Source organism: Oryzias latipes, chromosome 1, assembly GCF_053564925.1.
Source record: "Oryzias latipes strain Hd-rR chromosome 1, Olatipes_Hd-rR_3.1".
NCBI lineage: Eukaryota > Metazoa > Chordata > Actinopteri > Beloniformes > Adrianichthyidae > Oryzias > Oryzias latipes.
In genome coordinates this window covers 35,338,717-35,355,563 of record NC_136237.1, presented here as the reverse complement: position 1 = coordinate 35,355,563, position 16,847 = coordinate 35,338,717, and the positions used below count along the sequence as shown (strand labels likewise).

Here is a 16,847-nt window from a genome sequence, read left to right as displayed (position 1 = left end):
ACCCTTCAACACCGGAGATGTTGCTGACGACACCTAGATAGCAGGCGCTCTTTGACCCACCGTAACTCTTCGACAGTTTATGTGAATAATGTTGATCAACTGATTCCAAGATGAAAAACCGGCTTTTGATATTAGCTTTGCGCCGTTATACAATACTTGATTAACGTAAAGTTTTTCATAACCGCGTAAAGCTGCTTTTCTCTGTGACAAAATCAGCTTATCTACGTTGATTGCGCAAACATTTTAATACTGTCTAGTGCTTCATATCAGCGCAAGGTTGCTTTTTTTCAGCTTCTGAATCCACTGGAATCATGTTAATTTGTCAAACGGTTGACGAGTTAGGCTAGCGGAGAGAATGTAAACACTAGAGGTCTGGTGTGAAACGGATAAATTATAGGACATGTTTGAAAGGTTATTTATTCTTAAATTTAGGGTATTAAGTTATGAATTATAGGTTACAATGCCGTATTCAAGTTATAACTTATTCTAGTTACAAGTGAGGCCCACAATCAGTTTTCATCAAAGTATCGTTCTCAATAAACTCAAACCTTCAATTGAGACTCATCTGATCATAAAGATGAGTCTGTTTGACCCATTTAACCAGAGAGCATGAAGACCTCTGGGTGATGACACGGTCTTTGTGTTCACTCCACTAAGTGTTTATTGATTATGAGCCTGAACCTGCTGCCTCCCTGGAGGGTTTGGGGGGGTTAAAGTCTGAGAACACAGGAGGTGACCGAGTCAAGTGGCTTTTATAAAGCAACATCAATCCCTGAAAGGATGCGCTGCAGATCACCAGCATCAGGCTTAAACAAGCTCCCCTAGAAATCCAACGTTCTCACTCTAAATCATGTTTATGCTTTGATGCACCAAACATATGGCACAAGTCAAAAAACACAGGATTTATCAACTACCAACACGTCGTGATGCTTTGCACCACATATTTGTTACATTTTTGCTGGAAATGATTCTCCTTTATTTTGGTTTTACCATTTAAAATGTTACTTTGTGGTTTTAATGCATTTGTGATACTCCTATTTATGGCTCGTTTAGCTATTTTTTTAACTCCTGTTTTGGGTCCTTTTAAAAAAACTAAATACAAATCTGATCCAACACAAACCGTTGCTGCACTCTGATTGGACTGAAGTATCTGAAGCGTCCTCTCTTGTCCTCTTTCCTCAATTGCACCCCCCCCCCCCCCCGCCCCGCTGTTTTCACCAGTACTTGGCGTTGACTTATTAATTAGCACCCCATGAATACATTCAAGTGAGTGTGGCAGGACTATTTCTGTCTCATTCCCAGCAATGCCTCGAAGGAGACGCTCTTATTTAAACAGAAGTCTCTAGGTCTATAAGCAGGAACAGGAAGGACACGATGGACCTGTCACAAAGCCCCGTCTCCATGAACACCACCTTTACAACTTTCACAGCTTGATTTTACCAACAAGCCCTTTTAACCTGACTCCGATGTCAGTGTTGTCGGCTCAAAGGAACTCTTTAAAATGTATGTCCGAAAATAAAAGTCTCATGTGATCAAAGCTGCTTTTAGGGTAAATCTTTTGTCTTCATTAGTTCACTAACCAATGCGGAAAAGAACTACGGTTAGCTCATCTACAGAAATGAGAAACACTCTGTGACAGTTACCACAATGACTCAGCTCTTGGTGTTTTACAGGACATTCCAGCCTTCCGAACCAATAAAACAGCAAATCCAGTTTAGTTTTTTTTTTTCAAAAGTCTGAACGAAGAAGAGTTTCTTTCAGAAATATAATTTCTTTTCCTCGAAGAGGAAGATCAACCACTTAACTGGATTTAGGCGTTTACCACTGAGCTCTGACACCTCCCTGTGTTTTTGCTGGTCTTCCATCTGCTGGTTATGGGAGGTTTCCTTTATAAAAGTTGCTTGCTGGTTGTAATGTAATGTAAAGACATTAAATGGTTTAAACAAACAAAAGATTAGATTTTAAAATCTATTGCAATTGATCTGATGAATTACTAAATTTCCCTTCGGGGATTAATAAAGTTGATCTTGAATCTTGAATTAAAGACCCACTCCAGAGAAAATTTTGGTGTTTTTAACGAGTTCTTGTAGCATTTTTCTCATGATGGACATAAATAAAACAAAAAAAGCTTAAAACTGCATTTCTGAGTATTTCTCTGTTCAGGAGCAAATTAAAAAATGTCATTAGAAAAAGCTCTAAGTGTGACACAGCAACTGAAATAAGTGGCCAAAACTCTCCTTGCTCCGCTCTATACTGATGCATCCACTTGCTGACAAATAGTGTACGAATTTGCTTTCCTCGTAAGAGCTGACATCTGGCTCAAAGCTGTTCGGCTGGATAGCTCCAATATTGCTGCCCTTTGTTGCTACGCTAATGTTGGCGTGTGGTTGTAAAGCCTTTCGGCCTGGGTCTCCCTTGAAAAAGAGATCTTATCTCAATGGGAGTTCCTGGTAAAATAAGGCTAAGTAAAACATAAAGGTAAGGGGCTGTAAGCTAGCAGGAAAAGGGATGATGGGATATTAACAGAGGCTTACTTCCAGGTCAAAAGTCCCGCCCACAACTCAGTGGCGAATTTCTGATGAGCTCCTGCTGCGCCGAACAAACTACGTCCTAGAAAACGACTGTGCTTTTTGATCACTCCTAAAAACAGCATAATCCTAATTAAAACCCCACTGGGAATTTTACAATAGATCAGGGGTCACCAACCCTGTTCCTCATGGGCTACTGCCCTGCTTGTTTTGCAGCTGACCCTGCTTCAGTAGATGCTGATGGAATTAGTCCAGTTTCTGATTGACTAAACACACCTGATCCAGGTGAGCAGCAATTACTGAAGCAGGGTTGACCCCTGCAATCCATCAAAAGATGATTGGAGTAGGACTTTAAAGTATAGCCAGTCATGTTTTGATGTGGCTTATTTTTAAAGAGTTTAATTGTGTTCAATTGTCTGCTGTTTGCCCCTATAATACTGGAGATAGGCCTGCACAATATACCGCAAATTTATCGTTATCGCAATATCAAGCTGTGCAATATGCATATCGCAAAAGACAGCAAATTTGCAATAAATGGTTACCTTAGATGTGGCCAAACAATCTTATGGCAGCTTGAAGTGTTTAATGGATTGAAAGAATCCCTTTCTGCATTTGACCAATCAGATGGACCCCTTCACGTTGTTAACTAATCGGATGGCGCCCTATTATGTTGTATGTTCGCCTCCTATGTCAACAAGGGTCATTTGTAGTATAATTTTTAAGCTGTTGTAATGGAATGGGAATAATATTTTAGGTTGTTTTGCTAATTGTTTATATACCGCAAATTATATCGTTATCGCAATATTAATTACTAATATCGCATATCGCGAGTTTTCTTCATATCGTGCAACCCTAACTGGAGATGTCACCAGCGACACCTAAATACCACATGCTCTTTAACCTACTGTAAATCCTCGACCGAACAGCGGCTTTTCACATCGGCCAGCTGATTATGCTGATTGCGTAAGCTCTTCGCTAAAGTGTTGTGTATCAGCACAAAGCTGCATTTCTCAGCTTCTGAATCCGGTTGAAATAACGTTATTTGTGTAAATTCGATAGGCAAAATAATGTCAACACTGGAGCTAAAGCTCTTGTGTCAAAAGGTTAAACAGGTAAAAACTGCAGGAGGTTCAAGGAAGTTTTCGGTTCAGCCAGAGGCGTTTCAGTGGTCATTAGATAAATACATTGTGACATTAACTTACAGAAAATAGCAGTGACGTTCTCCCAGAAAAAAAGAAAATGTAAAAAATACATAATAAATATAAACAGGTAAACTAGTTTGTTCCACATCACTAAACCGTTCATTTGTTTATCTTTGTTATAGATTTACTGATTATTTCTATCAAGCTATGAAAATTTATACTTTTTGTCTAAAAACCCTTTTGGCTCATCTCATAAACATCTCTACTGTTTTGTTTAGAATCTCCGTCATTTTAAATGAATGCTTTGTGTGTTTGTGTGGGGAAACAACACAACATTCTGTCTATTAAAGTCACGATGGAAGATTTGAGTCTTATTCGGTCCTAAACCTGACTTCATTTTTTCTGCGATTCTTTTTTAGAGTTTTTATTCATCGTAAGTAAGGACCAGACAAAGACCAGGTGTGCCGTCTTCACTTCAAATCTATATTTAGTGCGAGGAACAAAAACAAAGCCTCTGGATCGATAATCCGAGCACTCCAAGAGGAACGCCGAGGTATTTGAAAGAAAACAGCTCTGCCTCTGATGGAGATAAAGACAACAGATGTGTTGACTCATGCTCTGAGGGGGAGCTGGGGAACTGGGATGGATGGAGAAACAAAAAGATTCCCATAAGTCTTTACATTTCGGAAAGAAATGGATCGACAAAGTGCCATCTAAAGGGAAGAGGAGGAGGACAAGCAAAGGATGAAACAAAAAAGACGGAAACAAGCGTGGGCCAAAGGAGAGAAGCCGATGCATCCGGAGCCTCTCTATAAAAAAACCACCGGAGAAGAGGAGTGGATGATGGAGAGAGGCTGGAGACAGCATGATGGAAGGAGGAAGTGGAGAAAAAGCACAGGGATCTTCTTAGGAAGTCAGTTATAAGACACAGATTGTTTCTTTAGGTGAAGAAAGAAAAGACATTTTGGAAAATAAAAAGCCTCAAAGAAAAATCTTTTTAAAAAGAAATCAACAGATGGCTGCCTAACCAAGGCAAACATTCGTGGTTTCCTCTTATTCTGCTGTAGTGCTCACTGTGACAGCTTTTGTAAATCTGGCTCCCCCCGCCGTCAAACGGCAAAAAAAAACAGATCGCAATGATGCAGCAGAGAGAAAGCCTGCAGATGGCTGTGTTTACCTTGGAAAAGGGCAGCAGTGTCTCAAACAATCTGCTCGTCTTCTCAAAGCTGAAAGGAATTTGACTCCCAGCTGTCATTCTTTCCATCACTACAGGCATTCCTCTGCGGACAGACAGGAAAACGCTAACAGAGAGACCGTTCTCCCACATCTTTACATGTCATGAACACACATAATCCCAGGGCCGGTTTAAACTGCAGGAAGTGGGATCCGTCTACAGGTCATTTGTGGGCATCGTTGTGAAGACACCTGGGGGGTATTCCAGGAAGCATGTTTAAACTAGCCTGACTTTAAGCCTGAACTCTGGCTGAAATCCGCCTGAACTTGCTTACTCTGGGTATGTCCGTTCTAAAAGACCGGATATGAGTTGGCGTAATTACGCTCGACTTGGTAACCCTGGATTAATGCGCGTGCACAGCAGGTACATAGACATTCTCAATAGATCGCTGATTTCCGGAGTCACCATGGAAACGCGTGGAGAAAAAAAGAGAGCGCTATACTTCACTGAGACGGAGTCTGAAGTTTTGATGACGGCGTATGAAGATTATACGTCCATCAAAAAAGTAATATGGCTGCATCATCGAAAGAAAGAGTTTCTGCTTGAAGTAGAAGAAAAGACAAAGTAAACGCACGAGTTTCTGATCTTATTTCCATTTTCATGTGACGCACATATATACATATATATATATACATATATATATATATATACATATATATATATATGTATATATGTATATATATATATATATATATATATATATATATATATATATATATATATATGTATATATGTATATATGTATATATATATACATATATATATATATATATATATATATATATGTATATATATATATATATATATATATATATATATATATATATATATATATATATATACATATATACATATATACATATATACATATATACATATATATATATATATATATATATATATATATATATTCCCCTCTGTCTGTCATTATCCATGTCCTCCATCATCAAAAAAATGCTAAAAGGACACAATTTTTATCAGAGTGGGTCTTAACCAGTTTCAGCTGCTTTCTTCAACTAATTAAATATATGATTTTGCAATTTCAACCTTTAACTGTACATTTGAAGCCTTATGTTCTAAAATTTATATTCCTTTCTCCACTTGCCCAGCTGCATTAGTCAAATCTTCTGTTAGCGAGGAGGAGCCCTTCCTGCAGCGGATCCAGCTCTGTGTGTGGCTGCTCGTGATCGCAATTTTCTGACTGCAAACATGGAGCGATAGAGGCAGACAGATGTAAAGAGCCTGGTCAGCCCAAGCAGAATGCGCTCTCATTAAAGTTTCATGTGAAGGAGATCTGGAAGCACTAAAGAGGCTCCTCGCTCGGTCTCTCACTCTCAACACACTGCCTGACTCGCCTCCCAGACAGACTCCACCAGTCACCTCCTTGTCTCATCCTCTGCAAAGGTCAGGGGTCATAGCTACTTTCATGGCTCACTACTGATTAACCAGAACTCCAGCAGGTCCAGCTGAACTAACATGCAAACACGAGGTTGTTTCCCAAATCTCACAACATGGAAAGTGGCAAACCCTTTGGCCGAACCTGTTTGCCTCTCATGTAGGCTTTTACTAAAATACAACTTGGACAATTTAGCCTTTGTGGAATCATCCAGATTGACTTGAATTATCATGGAATATTTGGAATACATGATATTGCAATAACTTAATTTGTTCAAATTTGCCTTGATACTTTTTGTCTGTTGTCTAACATCTAAAGGCCATGTCACACAGCCACTGCGTACATTTTGCGCAATTTCCACATTTTAAATTTCAGTCTTTTGTAATACATGCTTGATATAAGTAGTTCATGTGTTTCTTGCGTTTGACATTTGTCGATGTGCCCTCCATCAAAGGTTTCCGCCAACGGGCCTTTACATGAATTCAGTTTTGAGCTGTTCAAAATTTTAGGTCTGTTGAGAAGTACCCAGTTTATCCGTATTTTATGTAGTTTTTATGTTATTTATGTAATTATTTTATTTCATTATTATTATTATTATTATGTAGGATTTTTGCTAGATGCAGATGCAAATTTGTGGTTTTTCACGACCGTTCCACGTATGTCCTTGTATGTCTAACAGACTATTCACGCAAGTTCTACTGACACATAACTTTTATATTGCAAATACGACGCACATATCACAATAAATTGCGTAAGTGACGATCAAATCACTAATGAATTGCATAATAAACAGGGCAATTATTACGCACGGTTCATGTTCTACGTTGATTTACGTGTTCCTTGCGTGATAATTTGTACTTCTTGCGTGGTTTAAACATAGTTCATTCGGGATACAGCTGTAAAAGTTTCCCGTAAAGAAACTTTTCTCACTTTTTCCACGTATGTTTTTACATATGACCAATTATTCATCCAGGCAATAGCCACAAAATGGACAAAGCCTTTGAGATGACTCTGTTTCTGTACTGCACTTGAACTATTTTATGTTATAAAAACTATTTTCAAGAAGAGGAACTTTCCACTTTACTGTTATGGCAGTTATGGCTGCCAATCCCAGCTACTGTTGTGCAACGGTGGGGAGTCATGGGCTGGTCGGCGAGGACCCAGATGCAGAGAAAGGCTCAGACACGAGTCAAACAATCTACTGATTTATTAACCAAAAGCCCTCACAGGAGGTAAAAAGCAAAACCAAACAAACTGAGCTGACAAACACAGGGTGGAATACAAAACAATCCAACACTGAACACGGAGAGACGTCAACTTAAATAGGGAGCAAACTAGATCAGCTAAGTGCAGACAGCTGTGCACTCCTCCACAGAGATAAGGTGAGGGTGAGGATCAGCTGGGCGGAGCCACAGTCAGCATCATCAATGCCTCACTACCAAAGCAGAGTTCCTGATTGGTTAGAGCAACACAAATATTCCCAAAAGATCTGATTTTAGAACTCTGGAAACAAGGGAAGATTTCAAAAAGCGTCAGAATTTTCAATCCTCTGTGCTGCCAGAAACACGTTGCGTCCAACGCACCACATGAGTTACAGTAGTCAGAAGAATGAATAGACTGGAGCTACAGCTCTGATGTTAAAGGCTTAAGCCACATTGAGTAAAACAGATTGTCTGATCCTTTAATGTCAACACCAATACACATCCGCTTTAAGGTTTACACAAAAAAAAAGTTTTCAAAAATTCAGTGCCCTGGAAATGTCCCAGAAGTCTCTGCGAAAAACCAGTGTGTATCAGTGCTCAGTAGATTGGCAAATAGACCACAATGCATAGCATCTGAATAATCTATCATGTGAAAAAAAAGGAATTTTATGTTATTTTTTACAAATTGTCCACATTGTCTTGGACTCTGGAGGCGCCATGATGCCCAAATTGCACTGCTGCTGGACAGACCTGACATGCCCAACGCTCAATTTGTGCCGCGGGAACCACCGATAGCGTCTGTACATTTCCTTAACATTGATGCTTGACACCCCTGGCAGCTTAAGAAGGAAGTCCTATGCAAATACACACCATTTATCATAAGTTAGTTAAACTGCACTGAGTTTATTCTTATAGTTTTGAATCAATACTAAATAAAATGTCAGACTAATCCGATTAAGTTAGTGACTGTAAGTCAAAGAAAACTGTCTTATTTTCTCGTTATAGAGACTACTGTTCACACGCTCTGAAAAATTATGCATCTATGTTTGATTGCAGGTGTGAAAAACACGCACCAGTGTCCTGTAATCAGCTGAATTCAGAAATGTGTCAAAGCTAAAACTGGTTTAACAAGAAGAAAGATTTAAATGATCAACAGCAGCCAGTGAACCGGATCCTTAAATATTTCAATAACTGCCTCCAAGTGAGCGCTATTTTCAGAGCTGATCTATAATTCAGGATTAGCATTTTTCTCTCAGAAACCTGGAAGTCTATTCAAAATACACATTTCCGTGTTTTATCTAAAGTGAACCCAGTTTTGGCTCCATTTGGACACTTGACCCCCAAATCTTGTTAGTGATTTTATTTTTAGTAGTAATTTCTTTTCATAAACTAACAGTTCAAGATGGGGATGGAAATTTCAGCTTTTTCCCCCCACCATGTCCACAGTTCTTTCATCTGCAGAAAGATGGAGGATTTCTTAGTTGGGGATATCGGAGGCTGAGTACAGAGAACTTGAGGATAGCCTTATGACATTCTGTAAAAACAACCATCTGATACTGAATGTGAACCAGACAAGAGGAAGATTTTGGTTTTTAGCATCAGCATAATGGAAAACTGTTGGCGGTGGGGCTGTAACAAGTTTCCCAAATAATCTGATGTCATCTGATGGTATTCATGGGCGAAATGCATGTTCAAGAACACGTGTCACATGTCTGGCGTGAACATACCCTAACTGGGATCGCTCCTCATGCAGGTCTCTCTCATTTCTTACAAAGTTTACTGATGATACCAAACAATTAAGAACTTCCACATAAGTTTTGAAATTGTGTCTGGGATGGGGAGTCAAGTTGCAGGTGTTTCCTGCATTGTGCAGCTCTATCAGGCGGCAGACAGGAAGCAAGGCTGTGCTGCCCTTTTCATGCTTCCTGTGGCTTTGGGGAGCCCTGGTAGAGGCAGATTTGCTGTCTGTGGGAGTCTAGGACCTCTCGCTGTAGATCATCCCATTCTTCTCTAATCCTTAAAACCTCTAAATCCGTGCTTCTCTTCCTCCGTCTGCACCCCACCTCCTGAGTGCATCTTCAGCCCATCTGCTGTAAATGAAAGGTGCTAAAATGTTCATTACCAAATCAAGTCAGTCCACAACTCTACAAGTCGCTCCTTAAAGTGTGTACAATCTTTCTGCTGAGGTCATAAATATTTTAAATCAAACTTCTATATTTACTTTTGGGAAACCTCAGAGGCTCCCAGCACGGAGAGAACTCCTTGAACCTTCAGAGAGATTTAGTTTTCATGTTCACAGCAGCTGAGCTGCTGCTCTGTATATCAGCGAGGGGAGGCCCAGGTCCCCGCTCCCCGACGACCCCAGCAGATGTCCCAGCTCAGTTTGCTGTCAGGACAGATAAAGACCTTATCGTGGGCAGGTGCTCCGTTCTCACACCGGACAGAGGTGGCGGAGGGGAAAATGAGCCGACAGAGAAGCACAGAATGTTCCTTTCGGATGTGAACCATCACTGCTGCTGAGATGCGCCAGACCACCTGCTCTGCTGAGGGAAGAATCCTTCTTTACGTTTCATATATGAGCGCTACTTTAACCCGTAACCATGGCAACCACAGTCTCCTTATGCTTCTCCTGGGGTTAGAGGGTTAAAGGGGACATTTTATTGAAAACTTCAGATCATTTTTTCTTGATGGCGGAGCGACTATCACCCCCCACGTCCCTGAAAAACACAACTATGACACTGTTTGGAGTTCAAAGTCAAGAATGCTCTCATGCTGAGATCTTCCAGCCAAGTTTTTTCCAACAGGCATTGGGAATTACAAAAAAACAAAACACTGGGAGTGTTCAACATGGGCAGAATATCTATTTTAGCAGTTAAATGCATTAAAAGATCATTATGGATAATTGAATCGGTTAGTTCAAAAGGGGCCCAAGTCCAAGAGGTTTGGTTTTCCAGGAAATGATTTTAATTGCATAGCTTAAAGGGATTCTACACCAAATGATTAATACTTTACCCAGATTTAGCACCAGTTCCTAGCTTACAAATGCTATAATATGAAGCACCTCACTTTTATAATTTCAGAGGACAAGCAAACTAAAGTCTCTGGACTTGGGCCCGTCTTGAATTAAACAGGGGTGCTGCCATATTGGATAACTAGTGCTGCCATCTATGGGATAAAGCTAAACCCATGCAACAGAGGCCCAAGTCCAGGAAATTTGCACTTAATGCATTTTAATTGTCAAGCATAGTCAAGACATTACAACGGACTTGGGACTTTTTTGCACATAATCAGATGGCTTTTCCCTTGAAGACCATAGAACATATAATATCTCTATTTTGAAAAATTGTGGACTTGGGCCCCTTTTGAACTAACCGATTCAATTGACAATAGAAAAGACTCTGCAGATAAGCCTGGCAGATATAATTCTGCACTGGCTAGAAGGCCATGATGACCATAAACTTGTGAAACATCATTAACACTTTTAATATATTTATTACTCCTATATAAAATATTATTCATCCTCTATCTTCATCCATCCATCCATCTTCTTCCACATGTCCGGGACCGGGTTACGGGGCAGCAGTCTAAGCAAAGATGCCCAGCCACTTCCTCTAGCTCCTCTCGGGGGACCCCTAGGGGTACCCCGGCCAGCCGAGAGACGTAGTCTCTCCAGCGTGTCCTGGGTCTTCCCCGGGGCCTTTGTCCATTGTACCATGCCCGGAACACCTCCCCATGAAAAGTGTCCAGAAGGTCTCCGGACCAGATGCCCGAGTCACCTTAGCTGGTTCCTCTCGATGTGGAGGAGCAGCAGCTCTATTCAGAGATCTCTCCGGCTGACCGAGCTGCTCACCCTATCTCTAAGGGAGAAGAGGAAGCTCATTTTAGCCACTTGTATTCAGGACCTCGTTCTTTCAGTCATGAGCCAGAGCTCATAACCAAGGGTGAGTATTGGAATGAAGATCGACCTGTAAAAAAACGGCCTAATCATCATTAATAGGCAACTGGGAACGCTTTGAAAATAGACGAAAAGATGATCGGAGTAGGACTTTTAGGCAAACGCAGGTGTTTCTTCCAGTTCCCTTTAGGCTCGTTGATAATGGAGCGTACAATTGTTGAGCATGTGTGTGGTGAAGTATTCATAAGCCTTAATTGCATGCACCTATGATGTACAGGTGATGGCATCATACTTAGCTGCTATGCCACATTAGTTGTTACGAAAGGCTAAGTCACAACTGCCTTTCTGTTTGAATGGAAGACGAAAAATGGGCAAACCTGTATGGAACATGCAAGGAGCACTCATCACATGAAAAGCACTTACGGGCCGCTTCGGCAGTCCGCAAGATTTCAGGGGGGTTCCAAAAAACATAATAATCAGCACGTTTTGCCTGCAGCTTTCCTACTTTACCCTGCATGTTTAAAGTGTTCACTATGATCTTTTGTTTCTAGAAAAAAAATGTGAATGAACATTTTGCGCCCAACAGACTCACAACTTTGATTTTGCGGGCCACCTGTGTGCTATATTCACCCACAGACAGCCAGTGTTTACCCGTAAGGGCATTTGTAACTAATCCATAAAGTCCAATTCGTTTATCTTGTAGATCCTGATCCAACCAACTTTCTGCCTGCCCTCGGATAACATTTTCAGATCCCAGTCAGGACTTTTGGTGACCCAGAGTCAACGACAGTAGATGGATTTGGCCGGGGAACCCTATTTTCTCTTCTCCACATATTGTCATTAATACTCCCTTTTGAGTTTATGCACAAAAACCAAACCATAATCGGATAAAATCTCTTCCCTTCATCTATCCCTTTATGATTTTATCACATGAAAGTTATGCTCAGTGATGTAGAAAAACAAGGAAGCAGCTTCATTATTGAGTTCTGCTCCTTTTCTCCTTCACACAAAAACCTTTGATTTTAAATATTTAAAACACACCGAGTTCTGATGGAAACTAATTTTAATAGAAAAAGGCACATGGGTTGTTGAAGTTAGAATTCTGATTATTTTTTATAGCTATTTCTAAGTTTCTGGAATAAAGTCATAGACATCTCAAGCCATATGTCTTTAGGTATTTGCTCCTGTGTTTAAGTGATGAAACGATAGCAAGTCCAGTTGGAGCGACTGAATCATTGTGTTGTTATTACCTTGAAATGGGCAAACTTGTATGGGGTCCACAGGTGGCCCACATAAAATGTTAAGATTGTAGACCACTCTGTGAGCCCGTAGACTGAAAACATTCATACACATTTCTTCCTCCATAGATACTGCAAGTGACAAGTCGTAGCAATCACTTAAACAGGTTATGGTAAGTAAGGGTGAAATAGGCGAGACCTAAGCACAATGTACATTTGTTTTCTTTTTATTTTAACACCCCCAAAACCATTGCACTGTGCAAGGAGCTAAGTGTTCACTCTGTGCTGGCAGCCTGACTGTTGAAAATAAGGAAATTAGAAAGATCCAAGCGTAGTTTGTGTAGAAAACCCAGACAGAAAAAAGTAAACACAGATTGTGTCAAAAAATTAATATTTGATTTTTACTTTTAATTTACAAAAAGTATATTCATTTTGTTTTGTTTTTTATTTTCAAGCTATATTAAAGCTATATTTTTTTCTCTGTAATATGTGCAACAAAAAGCAATGCTACACATATTTAAACTCAACAAGTGAACAAGTTTTATTTCTAAATGATTAGTTGCTGAAACTCAGTTTAACATAACACGACAATCGTATCGTACATATCATTTTCACGACGTCCCACTCCAAACGTCTTTTGGTCCATTTTAAAAGTGTTCGCAGTGGTCTTTTAATGATGGTTTTGCTGTTTTTAGCCTAAATCAAAACCCTGTGTTGTTTTCTAAGACATGGTTTCTGCAGAGTGGTAGAAGTTCATTAAAAATTTACTTCACTGAGTTGTGTTGGTGAGAAGTAAGCCAGCGCTCGCTCATTTGCCGACATCCCTTTGTTTACGCTCTGCCGCCAGCTTACAGCCCCTCACAACCCCAACGTTACATTACCAGTGCAACAAAAAAGGTGAGCAATATTGGAAACTGCACAGGTTTTGAGCCAGATACCAGCACATTCGAGGGAAATGAAACCATTAATGGATCAATTTGTCTGCAAATATATGCATTAGAATGAAGTGGAGCAGGGAAGTTGTGGCCTGATGATTGTTTTTTTTGTGCATTTTTTCGTCTGCTCTTAATTCACAATTATATGTGAAATACTCAAAAACACAGTTTTTATCTTAATTTTCTTTAGATATGCCTACATCGGAAAATGTGACAAAACACAAAAACACAACTGTCATTGGGGAGAGTCTTTAAAGTGACCGCCACGAGCAACAAGGGAACTGTAACCTGAGCTCCCTTTGAGATGCGGCCACTATTACTACAATCCTCCATGGGTTCAGACAACCCAAAAACTGCCAACCCCTGTTTGAGAGCACGTGGCTACTGTTAAGTACATACTGGGCATGTGATGCACATTCAAGAGACACTTTTAGCATTCAGTGCTCACACTGGACTGGTGCTACCCTATACTAGCACATGTAGTCACAGTTGGAAGAGGCCCTGTGTGAAGTGTTGAAGAGGTAAAATACAAATCTTGCGAATCTTGATCCAGGCTTTTTCTATCACAGATCTATTCGGATAAATGAAAGACTTGGTGTCATAGAATTCTGGCCGGGCACAAACCACAATTATTAATTTCTCCTTCCTAATCAATTTTCAAATGGTTGGCACTTCAGTAACTTAAAATGGGACGCCATCCAAACGTCACTATCAAATCTGAGTCCCTGATTGGTCAAAGTGAAACTGGCTTAACTTTCAATGTCCTTTCAAATGCCATGCATTTTAGAGCCTGAAAAACTGACTTAAAAACATGTGTAGCAACGCGTGAACATAACAATTTTGAATGTAGGAGCCCGAAACGCGCATTTCATTCACTTTTCATTGCAAGTGGTTGCTCAGCGCGTTTCCGAGCCTGGTGTGAACGTAGCATAAGGCATGTTTTTGATAGCACTGGAGAGTTTTCTGTCACCATGATACACTACAGTTCTGATGAATGTAAAACTTGGACTACAGTCTTCATTAGCATTAGTATCCCAATGATTCTGGGTCTATCTTACCAAAATAAAAGCATTTGATACAAGATCCTAACGTTCAAACACCTCTACAAGGCCTGCTACGTCTGATACTAATAGCAGTTCTGGACCAGTTCCAGCTACCTATGGCTCAGTTCTGGTTCTGTGAGGGTCTATTAGCACCAGGGTTCTGATCAGAACACAATGGTCCATAAATCTGGACCTACTAGAGTATGGAGGCCCTCGGGCTGCAGGCAGAAGAGCAAGCTGAGGTGGGGGATGCAGGTGGCGACCCCTTCCCCCCCCCCCCCCCCCCACCTCATCACCCTCTTCACTCGTGCCTCCCTCATCTTCTTCAGCTCCCACGAGTACACGTGTCTGTCATCTTTCAGGCCTGGTTGGCTCAACCACACCCACCTCTGTGTCTGGCCCCCCACCTCCCGAAAACCTAATCTCATTTTGTTTCCTTTTCACTGTTTTTCCCCCACTTTGGTCACACGTGAATGCGCGTGCACGTAGTCTACAGCATCACGTCATGGTGGTTACCCCCCCCCCCCCACACACACACACACATACACACACGAGCCCCACCAAACACACTTCATAACAATACGAGAGGGTGCTGATTTACCCCCCACCCCCACCCAAAAAAAAACTCGCACCCACACCCGTCAGGCGTGTCACCCTTCTCATGTTTAAATGTAAGGATTCCAACAACATTCGGCTACCCAGAGCGGCACGAGCGCCTCCCGAGCTCGTGCGGTTTCCTTTCGCCGATGACGCTGAGTGGTGATTAACCGGCTTTTTTCCGGGGGGGGGGGGGGGGGGAGGACTCCAAACCAAACCGCTGCTCTTACTTCAACATGGCTTGCTCCTTCTCCTCCTCCTCCTTCTGCCGAGCCATCACCGCCATGATGATGCTCCTCTCCTCCTCGGTCAGGTGGCTCAGGTCCGGCAGGTCCGGCATGGACAGCGGCACGGCGAGTGGGCGAGGGCCGCCCTGGGGCCCCACCGAGGCGGACATCTTCTCGACCACCACTAGGCGCCTTCCTCCCTCCTCAGCGTGTGGTTCCGAGGAGCCCCACCTCACGTCGTGTTCCGCGGGCGAAGCGGCTCCGGCGAACAGCGCGAGCCGCTCATGGCTGGAGGCACCTGCGGTTGATCGTTTTGGGGTGTTTCCCACCACCACGCGCCGGTCGTCGTCGAGCCCCCTCCCGTATGCCCTACACCGGCGGGCTCACGGGGAACCCAGCGCCGCGCGAGTTCAGCCGCCGTACTGCTGGACTCTTGAAGGAGCCCGCACTGCTTCCTCGCTCCAAGGCACTCGCTCACCGTCGTGTGAACTGTGTTCTCTCCAGCACCGCGTGCAGGCTTTAGCGTGGCACGCGCTGGTGTTTCATCCGCTCGCGGTCACACCCACTATACTCATTTGTGCTCAAATCAAGCATCAAGCTAACACTTGAGACCCTTTTCTCGCGATATTTAAGAAGTTTTTCGGTACACTGAATGGGATCAGATCCAGTCTTTCAGTTTTCGTTCGGTTTGGTTTCAGCACCGAGGACAGTGGCTCCTTCACTTCCGCCTTTGTCTTTGCATTTCCTGACCAAACACGGAAAAATGTGACTGTTTCTTTACAAACACAATATGAATAAAGCAATGAAATAAAAACGAAATATTTCAAAAGCACTTTTATTTAAAAAAAACTCAAAAGGCCACATTATTAGCTCATTATGACGTATCAGTTTCGGAAAAACTGAGCGTGAAATTAGGTTTTTGCTCCACATAATAGATTTAAAATCATATTTTATTTCATTTAGAAAGAATAACAACGTATACGTCTATTTTTCAAAGTAAAATTTCCCTTAGAAACTTTTCCTTAGAAACTAACTTTTATCAGTGTCCTTTATCACTTTTATTATTTAGATATCGAAAGTGTTAATCCCATGTACTCTAAATTGGACGACTAAAACAAAAATAAAGTTCTAAAGTGATCTAGGGATTAGAAGAACGTACAATCAGAACAGTTTCAAATATGGGACACGTTTTCCTTAATTATGATAAATTTTATGCAGACAAAAAACTTTACATTTAATTTTTGAAAACTATTTCACTAGATCGTTTTGCGTGTACATTGTTGAGTAATTTTTGAATGAAAAGTGATACAAAAAATCATTTGGGAGAGTTAAATGAAATTTTTTAAATTCTATTTAGGCATCTAGACACACACACACACACAAAAACCAGATTCTTAAACGCTCTTTTTT

The 16,847-nt window shown here is 41.3% G+C and overlaps 1 protein-coding gene across 35 annotated transcripts in view; it reads right to left on the bottom strand.

Annotated features, from left to right (window-relative positions):
- The window catches only part of rims1b (regulating synaptic membrane exocytosis 1b), an 80,531-nt gene extending 64,514 nt beyond the window's left edge, over positions 1-16,017 (bottom strand). For all 35 annotated transcript variants that reach the window (XM_078946562.1, XM_078946553.1, XM_078946593.1 and 32 more), the window contains exon 1: positions 15,441-16,017. In XM_078946562.1, the coding sequence (XP_078802688.1) occupies positions 15,441-15,607 (167 nt within the window). In that variant the 5' untranslated portion in view covers positions 15,608-16,017. The remainder of the gene's footprint in view (positions 1-15,440) is intronic.
- Positions 16,018-16,847: the final 830 nt, after the last annotated feature.